The sequence below is a fragment of the Borostomias antarcticus genome, assembly GCF_949987555.1.
Source record: "Borostomias antarcticus genome assembly, chromosome: 34".
Lineage (NCBI taxonomy): Eukaryota > Metazoa > Chordata > Actinopteri > Stomiiformes > Stomiidae > Borostomias > Borostomias antarcticus.
The window spans coordinates 1044064-1062051 of NC_140267.1; the positions used below are offsets into that span (position 1 = coordinate 1044064).

The 17988-nt window shown below is 46.7% G+C and overlaps 1 protein-coding gene across 1 annotated transcript in view; it reads left to right on the forward strand.

The window, feature by feature from the left end:
- camk2g2 (calcium/calmodulin-dependent protein kinase (CaM kinase) II gamma 2) overlaps positions 1–17778 on the forward strand; it is a gene marked incomplete at both ends in the record, with an annotated part of 124625 nt that extends 106847 nt beyond the window's left edge. The window contains 6 exons of the mRNA XM_084460886.1: positions 6192–6275; positions 8107–8151; positions 9358–9403; positions 16503–16578; positions 16841–16935; positions 17546–17778. Of these exons, the coding sequence (XP_084317012.1) occupies positions 6192–6275; positions 8107–8151; positions 9358–9403; positions 16503–16578; positions 16841–16935; positions 17546–17778 (579 nt within the window). The remainder of the gene's footprint in view (positions 1–6191; positions 6276–8106; positions 8152–9357; positions 9404–16502; positions 16579–16840; positions 16936–17545) is intronic.
- Positions 17779–17988: the final 210 nt, after the last annotated feature.

Below are 17988 nucleotides of genomic sequence, written 5' to 3' on the forward strand. Positions count from 1 at the left end.
GCTTCACAGAGAACAAGGGAGGTGGGCATACGACCCACTCTCTACATATTCCAGAGGGAAGCAAAAAAACAGTAATCACCCGGGGGCCAGATAAGTGAGCTGTAAACATTCTTCCCTGATTAGAGACCCGCTTCTCAGGTAACTGATCACATGCCAACACTCCGAGAAAATTAGTCTTTGTTGATAACTTGTCCATAATAGTCGTCAGCTGTATCGTGTTCATGGTTTTAATAACGGCCCATAAGCACCTGTCGCCGGTTAGACACCTCCAGCACACAAACACTGTGTATACGACTAATGTAACAGTCCTGTGGAGTGGTTGGCTAAATCTGACCTCCATTCGTAAGCTACCTGATTTTGATAATGATTAATGCCCCCCATACTCGTCGTCAGGAGCCAGGTTGAATGTGTAAAATGTGTAGCCATCCAGAAAATCATTCCTACTTATGGCCAAACTCCGGTTCCTTAAATGGCGCCCTGTAGCGGTGATGAGTTGATAGTAATCACGGGTAATACAACCGGACCCAAAATTAGGCTGGAGTGGCTTGGTGGGGAATTGCTGTCCATCGAGATAAACAGCTATCAATTCTTGACGGTTGTGTTTGAAGTAAAAATTATTTTTATCGTACGCTCCCATAAAGGCATCATTATCAACGAAGCCAACGACTAATGATTTCGGTAGGGTGCCCAGAAAGAGGTTTTCCTGGTTAGCTATGAGTGGCTGGGCGGGCAGAGATATGGTTTTCACCACAACCCGGTCCAAAGCGTACCGTGCGGTGGAGCTTAGCAATGCTTCAGCGTGTCCAAGACGCACTGGCGGGGAAACTGTCACCTTTTTCACAAATTACGAAGCGTATACTATATTTAGGTTGTATGCTACGTTACCATCCCTCATCAGACAGAATTCATCCTTGGCCCTTATAACATACAATATATATATATCCCCTGGCCATCGACTATACCCAAACCCAAGATGGCTAATTTCACACTGAACTTTAGAAAGATAGTTTCCACGCATTGCATATAAACCTTATTACGGACGGAATCATAAGCTAGTCTAGCATGTAGACCAACAAAAAATGTGTTGATAGCTGCAATTATGGATTTGACTCTCGGGTAGAATCCATGAGAATCCATGTAAATTGGCACAATCTTTTTCGGTTATAGTCTCCCACGTACGGGGTTATGTCATCTCAATCAGACCTACTTCCCACGCACCGGGTAACTCCAACGGTGTGCGTAAATTAGTCCTGTATTTACCTATCGCATTGTCCGGGTAAACTGTGTTTGTGTGACATAAAACCCGCCGGAGTCGGTCATTTTTGAAGCGATATTCATTCATGAATGAAAGTTGAGACTTTGTGAATGAGCTTTTATATATTGACCACTTCATTCTCCGGAAGCCAGCTGTTGAATTTCAAGAAAATAGATTTTTAGAAACTGCATTCTCGGTGCCCCGACCACCGCCATTACATGGATATACTGGCTCGCGCTGGATTTTAAATTTCTTCTACATGCCTCCGAACTACACCAAAGTGATCTCGGGGAGTCAAACGTCTTATAATATGTCGTAAATAAGGTCCAGGTTGTCAAAAATGAGCTCTGTCCTTTAAGGGGAGACACAGTAGGTGAAAACATCGTTTTTCAATGCCCTGGTCAAATTTGAGATTGTGTGCTAGTTTGCTTCCATAACATGTCTTCTTTCATACTAGTGGAAATAAAACATAAAAAATACGCATTTAGATGTTGATTTTACTTCATTTAGTCTGTTTGCGTCTGTAGATTCTTCCTAAAATCACCAAAAGTTAGCATTCTTACAGAACATGCCATACCGCGGCCGTTGTCTGGACCATAACATCCGAGGTATCATTGGAAAGGTCTCTCTATCTAGCACAATGTTATCGCAACCAAACCTGATAGTTTCATTTGTATCAGCAACCAATCGTGGAAATACAAAGGCGGGTTTGATGCTAAGCGTGAAATCTCATTGGCTGTTGTTGATTTCTGAGAACGTGATTGGTTCAGATGCGATCATGTGACACGTTTCCACTTCGTGATCTCAAATCCAAACAATGCCGTTCTTGAAGCGTTCTAAGCGTTAAGCAACGACAACAGTGTTTGCTCGCAAGGTTGAACAGGAAACAAGAGAAACTAAATGGAAAGGATTACATTTATGAGACAAAAAGTACCTATTCGCGCAAGTTGTCATTAGCCGGTGCTAGCATGTCCAGTGAGCAGCAGGGAGATGAGGCTAGCGTTAGCATGTCCAGTGAGCAGCAGAGAGATGCGGCGCGTTTGAATGAGCTGATAACTGGGTTGATTTGTCCTAATTGTGCAGGAACTGGTCTTAAAATTAACATAGATCCTCAGAATAGTGGGTTCTGTAGTACTTTGCTCTTAGAGTGCAGTCTTTGTGAGAAATGGCTATCGCAAAAGTGTCTACACATCGACTCGGCTTCATGATACAACTAGGAATGATGTTGCATTTGATGTCAATGTGAGGATGGTCCTCTTAGCGCACCAGTTAGGGTTGGGGTATGCAGCTCTCCAAAAGATTAGTAAAGTGTTGGGGATCCCAGGGCTTCATCTGAAAACATATCAGAAACATGACAAGAGGGTGACAGGTAGGCTATTGAAACTTGTTCCCTCTCTCTCTCTAGCATCCATAAACTGACCAAATAAACTGTTTTAATTTCAGTTGCTGAAATAGAGAGAGGTCTGGAGTCCTTGCACAGAAGCAGAGAGCAGATTAGGCAGGCATATGCAGATGTGGACCCAGAGGTAGGTAAGCTGACTGCCAATAAATGCAAAATGTTACAAAATTATTACAGTTATTGAGAATTATTACAATAATTCTCAATAACCAGTGTTCAGTGGACAACATGAAGGCGGAAATATGGGGTAGTCCGCTTCACTGATGACAACCCCATGCGCACCAGGAACATATTGTGGTTTTAGGACAGTTTTGTGGACTGCAACTGAGTGGGTTCTACAAACCAGCTGCTTAGAACAGTTTTGTGGACTGCAGCTGAGTGGGTTCTACAAACCAGCTGCCTAGAACAGTTTTGTGGATAGCTAGTGTGGTGCCATCTGAGGAGTGACTCTGTAGACCTATGACGGCGTAGCTTGATGTCTCCTATGGTGTTGCTTTTGACGATGGTTATATTACTTGTTTGTTTGTTTGGCAATCTATATTAAGCTTCTATTGGTGTTTACCCTGCATTGTTTACCACATCTTGTCCTGTGTATTTATGAATCAGCTTACTCTTAATGTTCATTAATTCATGTTTTCTCTATGTAAAACGCTTAAAAAAAAACACAAAAAGTTAGATAATCTGTTTTCCCATGCATGTCCTCGTCAAATGTGTCTATCTTTGTCCATGATCTGTTTAACAAAATAATACAAGCTTTCTAAAAGGGAATGTTCTCTTCCCTACTAACATTGTCTCGTCTCTAGTCTCGTCTTACTAACATCCCACTCGTGGGCTGTACCTTGACGTGGTGAGTGGGCTTCCAACTAAACAGGTCTTACTTCTCTATACAAAATGTCTACTCCTGGACTATTCTGAATCCACAACATGCTGTTATTCAGTTTTCAGTTTCTATGTGTTTCCAGATGTTGTATAATGTTGTTACTAATGATGTGATTGGATATTGTATTTGTAAATATTGGTTTACAATACAAATTTTCAAAGCCCGTTTTCTGAAAATGAGTTATTTCTCATATTTGGGACATCAAAACCACCACTTGAGTAGCACCTACATACACCTTACTTTCCAGTTTTGTTCCAATCGATATTCTGAAGGGTTTGGCCAAGGGGATTTTTTAAATTTCATTCATAGCCTGATTTATATAACAGTTTATCCCTAAAACATGGCAAAAATTGGTCTTTTTATGACTGTTGACAGTATTTTCTGATTTCTGAAGTGAAGAAAAGAGATATCAAAAATCCCCCTTGGGCAAAGTTTTGAATAGGGATATTTGAACAAAATGAAACAAGAATTTTGTATATACCATTAGTTTGATACCATTAAAATCTTCCAAGACATTCCTCCACCGATAAATATCATCAATTCTATCAAAAATGTCATACATTGTACCTATATAGGGATATAAACTATATATACCTATATATGTCATAAATCAGACTGAGCTCATGTTCATATCAAATTGATAGCAAACAAATATATTTACAATACTGTTATTTTGCGCATTTGACTTAACAGACACCAAGTCTTGACCCGACGTCAGTCACTGAGATAGATACTGTAGATATAGATGTTCATAATAATTAAATTACATCCAGATGGAGAAAAAATGTGTTTGAGAACAAGGTAATAATAACAATAAACCGTTATTTGTATAGCACCTTTCATACAGCTAAATTGCTTTACAACAGAGCATTTAAATTAAAGAATGTGAAATTTAATTATGCTTCATTCGTAGACTATAGGAGAAAAACACTGAGCCCAGCCTGCTAAATCTACTCAAAGACGCCACCTGGCGGTGGTGCATCACTAAAACGAAATAACACCCGTCTGAAATCCCACGAGATTTCCAACGGGATTTCCCTGCCAAATACCGCGAAGGTGAAATGCTGCAGCATGTGACATTTCTAACTTCCCACATCTGTACATCGGGCATTCTACTGAATCAGTTCAAACCGCAATCCCACAACAACAAAAACTACTCAACAAACCAATTCAGATATAGTATTCAGACATAGATATTTACTAACATTATATTGTGATCTCGTTAAAGCCTATATTAACACCATGGCCAGGTTGTGGGGTTTAAAACAAATGTACTCTCCTGACCTCTCTCTAACCTTTGACCTCTCCTGACCTCTTTCTGACCTCTCATAATAACCCCTCCTAACTACATTGGTTAACTAAAAGTAGTTGCAATTTACATAATACAAATATGAAAACCTTCTCCTCAAGGCCTTTCACTGCATGCACAGATGTGAACAGTTAGGTACAGCTATCCATCCTAGCCTTGTGAACCAGGGTTTGTATATATACTGTAAGGCTCTCTGGTTCATTCTCTGGGTAGCCTGCTTGTGGTGTCGTTTAGAGGCTGTGCTGACTGTGTTCCACGCTGCCTACAGCGCTGTCTTCTCCCTCAGCAGGTACCGATCCATACTGATTGATTGATTGATTGATTGATTTGATACTGACATGCCGGGTTCTTCCTCTGGCCCCCTTCTCCAAGTCCTTGGGAGATTCATGTGTTTCTGTGTATTTAGAAAACGTCGCTACCCCTCCTGCAATGACTCGTGCAAGAAGATTGTAGATGCTTATACAACAAGACATCACACCGGAGCGCTAGACACAGACATAAAACCACTTCAAACGGCTAGTTTGAGGCATCTGCCCGTACACACGGACACTGGGAACGAAAGGCAAGCGCTAACATCACATAATGTTGCTCGCACTGAAGTATCCGTGTCTTCAGCCTGTGCCTTTCTCTCACTACTAATTCCTTTCGACGCTCAGAAGAGGCTGTCATTACTGAAGAGAAAACACGGCAGCTGAATTTGAGAGCGTTGCATATGGCAGGTCTCCTCCAGAGCACCAGGCACACATGGCTGGCTGGTCTATGTTGGTAAAGAGACACATTTATACCATTAAGGATTGATTGATTGATTGATTGATTGATTGATTTTATTTATTTTTAAGACAGGGACAAGTTACAGTAGACATTTACCCTATAGAATAGGGAGAGATGCACTGTACAAGGTTATAGCTAAACAGCTAATTTCCAGAAGACTTATTCATACACACACACACACACACACACACACACACACACACACAGACAGACAGACAGACAGACAGACACACGCACACACACACACACAGACAGACACACACAAACAGACAGACACACACACAGCCAGACAGACAGACACACACACACACAGACAGACAGACAGAGACACACACACACACACACTCACACCAAGGTGTAAGGGCCGGTCCCTCTCAGATCTCATCCCATCTCTGAGCTGAGGTGACGGGCGTCTGCTCCATAGAGGGTGTGACTCTCTCAGTCCGCCAGCAGCGCGCCCCTCCACCTCACACACACACACACACACATCCCCTGGCCTTGCATACAGCAGCATATGCTAGTAATGTTCTGGAGTAGAAGTCATTTTGTCTCTTTGTTGTTGTTTTTCTTTGCCCAGCCGCTGACAAACAACAATAAAAGCAGTGTAGTGAGCAGTACCAGCAGTACCAAAGACAGCAGCATATCATCCTCAGCACCGATGGTATCTCATCTCTACTTGCTTTCTATCATTGTTGCTTTTACTGACATCGTTCTGTTTGCTAGTCCCTACGTTTCTGCGTACTTTTGTCATGTGATCCTTCCACCCGTTTGTCTCATCGCCGCTTTAGTGAACCCTGCTCTCCTTCCCTCCTTTCCTCTCTCCCTCCCTCCTTTCCTCTCTCCCTTCACTCCCCCCCCACCCTCACTGTCATGTGACCTGTGTGATGGTTTTGATGCAACTGAACAGCTGGTTTGTGCCTGAGAGCCTCTCTCCAGGGCTGTCTTCCTGTTTCACCCAGATCTTTACCTACATAAACACAGATAACACAACGTCGCCTCCACAGGGAGACCGTATCACTGCTATTCAACTCAGGATTATGTTCCTGTTGAAATTCGGTGTAAAATGGATTTATCTCGTATGCTACTTGTTTTTTGTTTTGAGGTGGGGCAGGGCAACAGTAAGATGAAAAGTAAACAAGTGCCATATTAAAATCAAAGTTAAACAAATGTGGTTGTTAAAATACCATTATAGCCAACCTTATTAGACAACCTTTTCTGGGTGAAGCAGGAGCCAGGCTTGGTAGGAGAATATCCCAATTGTATAGAGAAGATGCAGTCCCTCCATGTGTATCTGACTAGACCCTCCTATCCACTAACCCACTGACCTCAATGGTATAGTCCAGTCTCCCTTCCCCCTGGTCATGTAAATGGTATAGTCCAGGCTCCCTGCCCTCTGGTCACGTAAATGGTACAGTCCAGTCTCCCTTCCCCCTGGTCATGTAAATGGTATAGTCCAGTCTCCCTGCTCTCTGGTCATGTAAATGGTATAGTCCAGTCTCCCTGCTCTCCTGCCATGTAAATGGTATAGTCCAGTCTCCCTTCCCTCTGGCCATGTAAATGGTATAGTCCAGTCTCCCTTCCCCCTGGTCATGTAAATGGTATAGTCCAGTCTCCCTTCCCCCTGGTCATGTAAATGGTATAGTCCAGTCTCCCTTCCCCCTGGTCATGTAAATGGTATAGTCCAGTCTCCCTTCTCCCTGGTCATGTAAATGGTATAGTCCAGTCTCCCTTCCCCCTGGTCATGTAAATGGTATAGTCCAGTCTCCCTTCCCTCTGGTCATGTAAATGGTATAGTCCAGTCTCCCTTCCCCCTGGTCATGTAAATGGTATAGTCCAGTCTCCCTTCCCTCTGGTCATGTAAATGGTATAGTCCAGTCTCCCTGCCCTCTGGCCATGTAAATGGTATAGTCCAGTCTCCCTTCCCCCATGCCATGTAAATGGTATAGTCCCGTAAATGGTATAGTCCAGTCTCCCTGCCCTCTGGCCATTTAAATGGTATAGTCCAGTCTCCCTGCCTAGTGGTAGAGTGTCCGCCCAGAGACTGGGAGGTTGTGGGTTCGATCCCCGGCCGGGTCAAACCAAAGACTATAAAAATGGGACCCATTGCCTCCCTGCTCTCACTCAGCATCAAGGGTTGGAATTGGGGGGCTACATCACCAAATGATTCCCGAGCGCCGCTGCTGCTCGCCGCTCCCCCAGGGGATGATGGGTCAAATGCGGAGAACAAATTTCACACACTCAGGTGTGTGACAATCAGTGGGACTTAGTCTTAGTCTTATATAGTAGTCTATAGTTTTAAACTCCCTTTATAGGTAGAATTCCTGGGCCACTCCCACTGGAGTGTGGACCACTGGACTGTGGCCTGTGTGCTTCACAGTGTCTGTGTGTCTCTGTGTGTGTGTGTGTGTGTGTGTGTGTGTATCTCACAAGCCAGCTGCATTCCCTGGTGCCCCCCCTGGTGCATGGTTAACTGTCTCTACCCCCCCCCCCAGGAGCCCCAGAGCACCGTCGTGCACAACCCAGCTGACGGCACCAAGGTAAGCCCCGCCCTCCCAGTCAGACGCCACTCCCCCCCACACTAGCACATGCCCCCAGGCACACTTGCTGCGCTGACTCTGCTTCTGGTGAGAACACCTCCTAGTACACTAGCCTGAGAAGCACACTCATAACCACTCAATACTTCCACTAGCTCTCGCTCTCTGGCTCAACAAGTAAACAGGGAAGGGATTTGCACTGATTCACATCCCAAGTCACTACATTCGTTCAATACACACACATACACACGCGCACACACACACACACACACACACACTAATCCTCCCACCATGCCAAACTGGTTACTTTGGTGTGTGTGACTCTTGCGCTTGCCCGTCCTGCTGGCCTGGCTGGTTTGTGCAGGGTGTGTGTTCCTGGGAGGAAGCTGTGTGTCCATCCACCTGTCTGTCTTTCTGTCTGTCCATCCACCTGTCTGTCTTTCTGTCTGTCCATCCACCTGTCTGTCTTTCTGTCTGTCTGTCACCCTGGGGAATGTCACCCATCCACCTGTCTGTCTTTCTGTCTGTCACCCTGGGGAATGTCACCCATCCACCTGTCTGTCTTTCTGTCTGTCTGTCACCCTGGGGAATGTCACCCATCCACCTGTCTGTCTGTCTGTCACCCTGGGGAATGTCACCCATCCACCTGTCTGTCTTTCTGTCTGTCTGTCACCCTGGGGAATGTCACCCATCCACCTGTCTGTCTGTCTGTCACCCTGGGGAATGTCACCCATCCACCTGTCTGTCTTTCTGTCTGTCTGTCACCCTGGGGAATGTCACCCAGTTCACCTGTCTGTCTTTCTGTCTGTCTGTCACCCTGGGGAATGTCACCCAGTTCACCTGTCTGTCTTTCTGTCTGTCTGTCACCTGTCTGTCTGTCTGTCTGTCACCCTGGGGAATGTCACCCAGTTCACCGCCATCCAGCCTCCAGCACCTCACCCACCTCACAAGCTGACTCTGCTCTCTGTCTCGCTCTCTCTGTATGTCTTTCTCCGTCTCTCTCTCTCTGTGCATTTCTCTCTCTCTGTATTTCTCTGTCTCTCTCTGTATCTCTCTTTCTCTGTCTCTCTCTCTGTCTCTCTCTCTCTGTATTTCTATGTATCTCTCTCTCTGTATATCTCTCTCTGTCTCTCTCTCTCTCTCTTTGTGTATCTCTCTGTCTCTCTCTCTCTGTATATCTCTCTCTGTCTCTCCTGCTCTTCTCCTCAGGGCTCCACAGAGAGCTGTAACACCACAGAAGAGGAGGATCTGAAAGGTAGGAAAGGTACATATCAAGTTGTTCACGTGTCTAGCACACTTCCTTCTCCTTCCTAGCACACTTCCTTCTCCTTCCTAGCACACTTCCTTCTTCTTCCTAGCACACTTCCTTCTTCTTCCTAGCACACTTCCTTCTTCTTCCTAGCACACTTCCTTCTTCTTCCTAGCACACTTCCTTCTTCTTCCTAACACACTTCCTTCTTCTTCCTAGCACACTTCCTTCTTCTTCCTAGCACACTTCCTTCTTCTTCCTAGCACACTTCCTTCTTCTTCCTAGCACACTTCCTTCTCCTTCCTAGCACACTTCCTTCTTCTTCCTAGCACACTTCCTTCTCTTCCTAGCACACTTCCTTCTCCTTCCTAGCACACTTCCTTCTTCTTCCTAGCACACTTCCTTCTCCTTCCTAGCACACTTCCTTCTTCTTCCTAGCACACTTCCTTCTTCTTCCTAGCACACTTCCTTCTTCTTCCTAGCACGCTTCCTTCTTCTCCCTAGCACACTTCCTTCTCCTTCCTAGCACACTTCCTTCTTCTCCCTAGCACACTTCCTTCTGCTTCCTAGCACACTTCCTTCTTCTTCCTAGCACACTTCCTTCTTCTTCCTAGCACACTTCCTTCTCCTTCCTGTACTGTTTGGGCAGCTCAGACGTGATCAGTGCTCTCCACACTGTGGGCTTGTCTGTAGGTAATGTCTGTGTGTCTGAACCAGCTGTCTGTGTGTAGACGCGGGCACGGAGGATGTACTGAGGAGGAGCCTATGATAGCTTTAGTTGACTTACAGGCAGGTGTGTGAGCCAATGAATGGCAGCCTGTTATGGTCCATGGAAGACGCTGCCAGCAGGCAGTAACATACAATGGTAAATGGACTGCACTTATATGGCGCTTTTCCACCTAAGCGGCACTCAAAGCGCTTTACAATGGCCTCTCATTCACCCATTCACACACACATTCACACACCAATGGCGGTAGCTGCCATGCAAGGTGCTAACCTGCTCATTGGGAGCAATTTGGGGTTAGGTGTCTTGCTCAAGGACACTTCGACATGTGGACAGTCAGAGCTGGGATTCGAACCACTGACCCTTCGATCACTGAACGACCCGCTCTACCAACTGAGCTACAGCCGCCCCCCGACTGGGCTGTAAAGGGCTGTACAAGACTGGGCTTGGCTGTAAAGGGAGTGATGGTCCACCGCCGTACTGGAGAACAGGTTTCCTTACAGCCTTCATTGGCAAGCACAGCTGTTGCAGATTTAGATCGGTGGTCAAGGTACTTGAGTTTCAAGACGTGTTCCTAGAAAGTGGATGGATGGATAGTTTAAGAACTACACAGATGGATGGATAATGTAGAACTACACGGATGGATGAATAGTTTAGAACTACACAGATGGATGGATGGATAGTGTAGAACGATGGTTATGCATTGTAACCCTAGTTCTATGAGTGGAGCGGAGCCCCACAGGGATAGCTCCTATTGGCTTGTGAAACCTAGCCAGCTACATTGACTTAAGAAAAAAACATACACGCACCTGTGCCCTATCAGGTCCGCTGCACCACTGTATAAGTGGGCTTTGCCTGTACATCTGCTCCTAGCCGAAAGAGATACAATGCGTAACCTTCGTTCTATTTCGTGGAGCTCTGCCACACAGGGCTAGCTCCTATTGGCATAAGCGGAGCTACACGACCGCACCATACACTCTTGCTGGACCTGTTAACAAAAAACTGGCCAGCCAGAACACTACCGGCTCCTCCTGACTATGTCGAAGTGTCCTTGAGCAAGACACTGAACCCCAAATTGCTCCCAATGAGCAGGTTAGCACCTTGCATGGCAGCTGCCGCCATTGGTGTGTGAATGTGTGTGTGAATGGGTGAATGAGAGGCCATTGTAAAGCGCTTTGGATAACAGCGCTATATAAGTGCAGTCCATTTATCTTCTGTCTTCTTGCGAGCTATAAGTATCTAGGAGCAGATGTGCAGGCGAAGCCCGCTGATAGTGCGGTGCAATGGACCTAGTTGGACGCAGGTGCGTGTATGTTTTTTTTTCTTCAGTCAATGTAGCTGGCTAGGGTTTCTCAAGCCAATAGGAGCTTGGGGTGGAGCTCCACGAAATAGAACTACACAGATGGATGTATGGATGGTGGAGAACTACACAGATGGCTGGATAGTGTAGAAGTAGACAGATGTGGATGTATGGGTAGTGTAGAAGTAGACAGAAGTAGACAGATGTGGATGTATGGGTAGTGTAAAAGTAGACAGAAGTAGACAGATGTGGATGTATGGGTAGTGTAGAAGTAGACAGATGTGGATGTATGGGTAGTGTAGAAGTAGACAGAAGTAGACAGATGTGGATGTATGGGTAGTGTAGAAGTAGACAGAAGTAGACAGATGTGGATGTATGGGTAGTGTAGAAGTAGACAGAAGTAGACAGATGTGGATGTATGGGTAGTGTAGAAGTAGACAGAAGTAGACAGATGTGGATGGCTGGGTAGTGTAGAAGTAGACAGAAGTAGACAGATGTGGATGTATGGGTAGTGTAGAAGTAGACAGAAGTAGACAGATGGGAGCTGATGAGAGGCTTAGAGAGATGGCAGTCTCATGTGTTTGAACCTGTGTGTGTGTGTGTGTGTGTGTGTGTGTGTGTGTGTGCGTGTGTGTGTGTGTTCAGTGCAGTCCTGAAGCTCAGGGCTTACAGTGACACAATTGTAAGTGTTTTTACTGCTTGTTCCAGAGCAGTGTTTAGAGAAGGACTTCATCTTATTTTAACTGGCTCTTAAATTGTGTTCACGAGCATATGGGCGGTCAGTGGAGCATTAGTGACATACATGCGCGCACACACACACACACACACACACACACACACACACACACACACACACACACACACACACACACACACACACGTGGCCTTACAGCTCTCCATGGGAAAATGGGGCTCTGCTACATGCTTTTTTACAAGGGTGCCCTCGCATCAAACCCTCAGTCAAACATAGCGATGGTCTCTAGTCCTGGAGCGAGCTGGGATGCCCCACATTCTGAGAGGGTGAAAATATGTCCCTAACAAAAACCTCTTTCAGACTTTATATACACAGATATACACACTCACACACTCATGCACACACTAAGATATACACACTAAGACACACCGTCTACATACAGACGTATTAAATCATATTAAGCTGGCACGGTATATTTCCAGAAACCTAGTTTACAGTACAGACAGGAGGAGAGAGTAAATATTGTCTCTGGTTTGGAGTGTCAGATTGTCTTCCACAGTGTAGCTGAGTGGTTTTTTTTCAGACTGCTGGTGTGTGTGTGTGTGTGTGTGTGTAGTAGCTAGCACATAGGGAGAGGTGTGCAGGGCTAGCGTGCGGGACTAGCGTGCAGGGCTAGCGTGCGGGACTAGCATGCAGGGCTAGCGGTGCAGGGCTAGCGTGTGTGGGACTAGCGTGCGGGACTAGCGTGCGGGACTAGCGTGCAGGGCTAGCGTGCAGGGCTAGCGTGTGTGGGACTAGCGTGTGGGACTAGCGTGCGGGACTAGCGTGCAGGACTAGCGTGTGTGGGACTAGCGTGCGGGACTAGCGTGCAGGACTAGCGTGCGGGGCTAGCGTGCAGGGCTAGCGGTGCAGGGCTAGCGTGTGTTACTAGCGTGCGGGGCTAGCGTGCGGGGCTAGCGTGCGGGACTAGCGTGCAGGGCTAGGGTGCGGGAATAGCGTGCAGGACTAGCGTGCAGGACTAGCGTGCGGGACTAGCGTGCAGGGCTAGGGTGCGGGACTAGCGTGCAGGGCTAGGGTGCGGGACTAGCGTGCGGGACTAGCGTGCAGGGCTAGGGTGCGGGACTAGCGTGCAGGGCTATTGTAGTCTATTTCGTTTCTGGTTGTAAGGAAGAAGACTCAGATCCGTCGATGCCAGTTTCAATACTTTTATTGAATCTCAGGCATCAAAAATCACCCTGCAGTTGTGATGAGTTCACACGCCAATGGTCTAGGATGAACTAACTTAACACAGCGCATCGCTCTTGGTTATAAAAAGAGGTGTTACCCAAAATTGTCCTGTTCTTTGTTACCTTGTCTAAAGTTAGACAGTTTAATCGCTCAGTTAAACAGATCCTATGTGCCATGTTTGTGTGACGGTGTGTGTGGTTGTGGGTTGACTATGAAAACCAGCGCTCTGCTGTGAGACACCTGATCCTATAGTCAGAAACCTGACGCCTAGTGAATATATAGGTTTTAGTAAAAGCCACTAAATGTCACAGTTCTTTATAATTTTTTTATTTTTCTTACTTCTTCCGTATGTTGTTTGGCTCTCTGTAGCTCCTTCATACTTTGAGCTACTTAAATCATTCAAGTATCAAAATGTTCAGCTTTTTAAGGACACGATGGGACTTCTTTCAGATTTGTTATACTTTTTATACTTTTTAAAGCTTCTTACGTTTCCTTTTCTCACTAAGGGCGCCATTACCAATGGCTGTGATGCAGAAATAGTATTTGATTTGAAGTGGGGAAGGCAGTGTGTCTGCTGCTGAGTGTTGTGTGTGTGTATGTGTATTTGTGTGTGTGTGCGTGTGTGTATGTGTACACGTGTGCCTGTGTGTGTGTATGTCTGTGTGTTTGTGTGTGCGTGAATGTGTGTATGTGTGTGATTGTGTATGTGTTTATGTGTGTGTGTGTGTATGTGTGTGTGTGTGTGTGGGTGTGTGCAGGGGCGGAGATCCTGAGGGGGTCAGGGGGGACATGCCCCCCCCAATATTTGAGGTCATTAAAATGTCCCCCCCCCCAATATTTAGATTGGGGTAGTGGCATTCAAATGACCATACAGCCGCGTAGGAAGATGTCCCCCCCAAAAAATACTCAACATTTCAATGTAAATGTCCCCCCCAAAGTTGGATACAGCTGGGTGTGTGTATATGTGTTTGTGCATGTGTGCGTGTGTGTATGGGTGTGTGTGTTTATGTGTGTGTGCGTGTGTGTTAACCGTCTTTAGTTGGTGTGTGCTCATCCATCCAGTAACGGTGACCTTGTGGACACTCTCACACACCCATAGCTGTCCCTCTTCTCATCAGCTTAACCTCTCTGAGGCCCTCTGCCCGTTTCAGCTATTCATCCTCCATCCCTCCGTCTTTCTGTCCAGAACCCCTGAGAGTAGCACAGACCTGGCTAGACCCAAACACTGTCCGTCCACCTGTCCGCCCATCTGTCCGCCTGTCTGTCCATCCGTGTCTCTCCACTCTCTTCGCCCTCTTCTTTCCTTTCCAAGGCTGTCCGTTCCTCTACGGTGGCCTGTCTGGTCCATTCCTCTACGGTGGCCTGTCTGGTCCATTCCTCTACGGTGGCCTGTCTGGTCCATTCCTCTACGGTGGCCTGTCTGGGACTATATTTAGTGGTTCACTGCTGCCCCCTGCTGGAGCTAAAGCTCGTCCACCGATTCTGATTCTGTCACCATATTCTATGGGTGGTTTTGACTGTCTGCCTGGTGTGTGTGTGTGGGGGGGTGGGGGGGGGCTTGTGAGTTGTGTGTGTATGCAACACTGTGCACCTAGCGGTTGATTGACGTGGGATCTGTCTCATATCTCAGCTCTGTTCCCCACGGCGGGTGGTTTGTGTTAATATCATACCTCTACCGTACATATCTCAGTAGGGCGCTGTGTCATAACTCTCATTACGAGCACGTGGCCCAGACTGCTTTGTGGCGCGCATGAGTCGTGTCGACCGTCTTCACTTCGATCCTGGAGACGGCGGGCGGTGACGTTCTGGTTGTCGTGGCGTTGTCTTCCAGCTGACCCCCTGCACGCCGATGCTCAGACCTCCTGCTCGGTCTCCCGCCCTGACGCAGAGCACGCTCTGCCCGCGCCGACCTCCTCGCCACCAGGGGGCAGCGACGGGGCGCAGAGTAAGTGCCAGACGGTCCTACTGCAGCAGAACCAGCGGCGTGTCGGCAGGGTTGCTAGTTCGTGGCTTGGTCCCTGGTGGTAAAAACATACCGTAAAGGCCACATGCAGCTTCTGTAAGGCCAGGCCTGCGCCTTGTTGCCAGTTCATGATTGGCAGCATAATGAACTGTTTACAACAGGCGGCTTCCTCTCGCCGTTTGTATGTTACGGGTGTCGTTTGTGCATAATTAAGGCTTTGTCTGCGTGCTGTGTGGAATTTCTTGTGGAATTGTGTGTGTGTGTGTGTGTGAGTGCATGTACCACTTCTCGTGTAACCTGAGTGGTTTGGTTTGCTGTTGTTCCCAGCAAACACGCAACGTCAGGGAGACGTTCAGATCATGGCTTAATAACGTCCGTCGGTCCTGAACCCCGTTTGTTCGTCTGCTGGACCCCTCGATATTCACACGTCTGGCTTGGACCCCTCTAAGACGTCTGTGGACGTGCAGAACGGGTTCAATATCTGAACGTTAAAAAAAAACATTCATTCTGGCTCCTAATTGGATGTCTTTGGACGTCCGAAAAAGACAAAAAAGACTTCTAAAAGACGTCTTTTAGACGTGTCTTTGCTCAGTGGGATGTTACGGGTGTTGTTTGTGCATAATTAAGGCTTCATCTGCGTGCTGTGTGGAATTTCTTGTGGAATTGTGTGTGTGTGTGTGTGTGTGTGTAAGTGCATGTACCACTTCTCGTGTAACCTGAGTGGTTTGGTTTGCTGTTGTTTGTAAGTGTGGTGTGCTGAGGCTTTGTGTGTCTTCAGGAACGGTAGACAGTAGCTGTACAGTAGACAGAGCTGGATAACATATGTACGTGATGGATCCATTGTCTAGGAAGGTACTGTTCCTGATCTACACACTACTCTAGAAGCTGGTTTAGTGCCCAGACCAGTGTTGGCTTACCTGGACACAGAACTGTGTGGTCTGGAATGAGCATTGGGTCTGCTGGGTCTGCTGGTGACTGGTCTCACATTCCTTTCATAGAGTCTGTCACCATCCCGCCATGTTCTGTGAAATCTGACAGCTCTACGCTATTATGTGGCTTATGTCATTAGCCCAGGTCAAAAGTCGGCCAATGTCTTAACCAGGGAGGATAAGGCTAGTGTTAATATAGAATCCCTACCAGTATCAACCAAAGCTCTTCCTGATCATACATGTATGTCCATCTCTCTGTCAAACTCAGCTCGTAAGCAGGAGATCATCAAGATTACTGAGCAGCTGATCGAAGCCATAAACAACGGAGACTTTGAGGCGTACACGTGAGTTCACCTGCACGGGCGTCACAGGACTGGTTGTTGATGCACATTCAATTTAGGTTTTGGTTCTCGATTAACATACTGTACATAATATGTGTTTATATTATATTATAATAAAATATTATATAAACACAAGACGAAGGCCAGTTCCTAATGTACTGTAGCTTGGCCAGGCCATCAGGGGGTCTTGCTTCAACTTCCAGGATGGGTGTTTGACTTCTTTTTGTGTGCGAGAGGTTAGATGCTCACTATTTTTCTTCCACAGGAGAATTTGTGACCCCGGCTTGACCTCGTTTGAACCCGAGGCTCTGGGGAACCTGGTGGAGGGCATGGACTTCCACAAGTTCTACTTTGAGAACTGTGAGCATCTCACTCCTCTTGTCTACCTAATTAAGCAATAAACAATAAACAATAACAATAAAACAATAACAATAAAAAGTGATTTTATAACAGCTAGGGGGCGTTGTGACGCACGACGCGAAGCGGAGTAAAACCCCCCTAGCTGTTATAAAATCACTATAATACACGGCCTCGAGTGGTTTATTGCTTTTATACAACGGTTATGACAGCTATTAGTGTAAAATAAACACACAGCAATGTAAAATATTAACATTTATTCAAAACGAAGCATCATTCCCTCAATTCTGCCGAGCAAAATAGTTCCCCTAACAAATGGGTTGCCAAGCAACAACAACAACTACAATGCATTGGATCAAATGGGAGGCGCGTTAATACTGAAAATGGAATGATATGCGGTCCCAGGTGTGTGTTACAAAGTATTTTAACACGGCTTCCAGCCAATCAGAATCAAGAACCAGAACTAACCGTTGTATAATGGAATATTACGCACTTCAAAGCTTGTCACATGTATTTTCCAGACCATAAAAAAGTCAAGCGCCAGCTTGGCACACCTCGAAGCCGATCGTCACGCACAGTGTTTGACGTGGCCTGCTTCTCTCCGCCTCTCCAGTGCTGAGTAAGAACAGTAAGCCGGTCCACACCACCATCCTCAACCCGCACGTCCACCTCATCGGCGAGGACGCCGCCTGCATCGCCTACATCCGCCTGACGCAGTACCTGGACGGCCAGGGCCGCCCGCGCTCCTGCCAGTCCGAGGAGACGCGCGTCTGGCACCGCCGCGAAGCTAAGTGGCTCAACGTGCACTTCCACTGCTCCGGGGCGCCCGCCACGCCCCTCCACTGAGCTCTCACCAGGTCCAGGTAAACAGGCTAGTGGTTAGCGCACACACACACACACATAGACACATGCAGCAGACACACACACACACGCAGACACACACACATACACAGACACACATACACACACGCGCAGACACACACGTGCAGGCGCGCACACACACATGTGTAGACACACACATTCACAGACACACACACTCGCAGACACACACACACA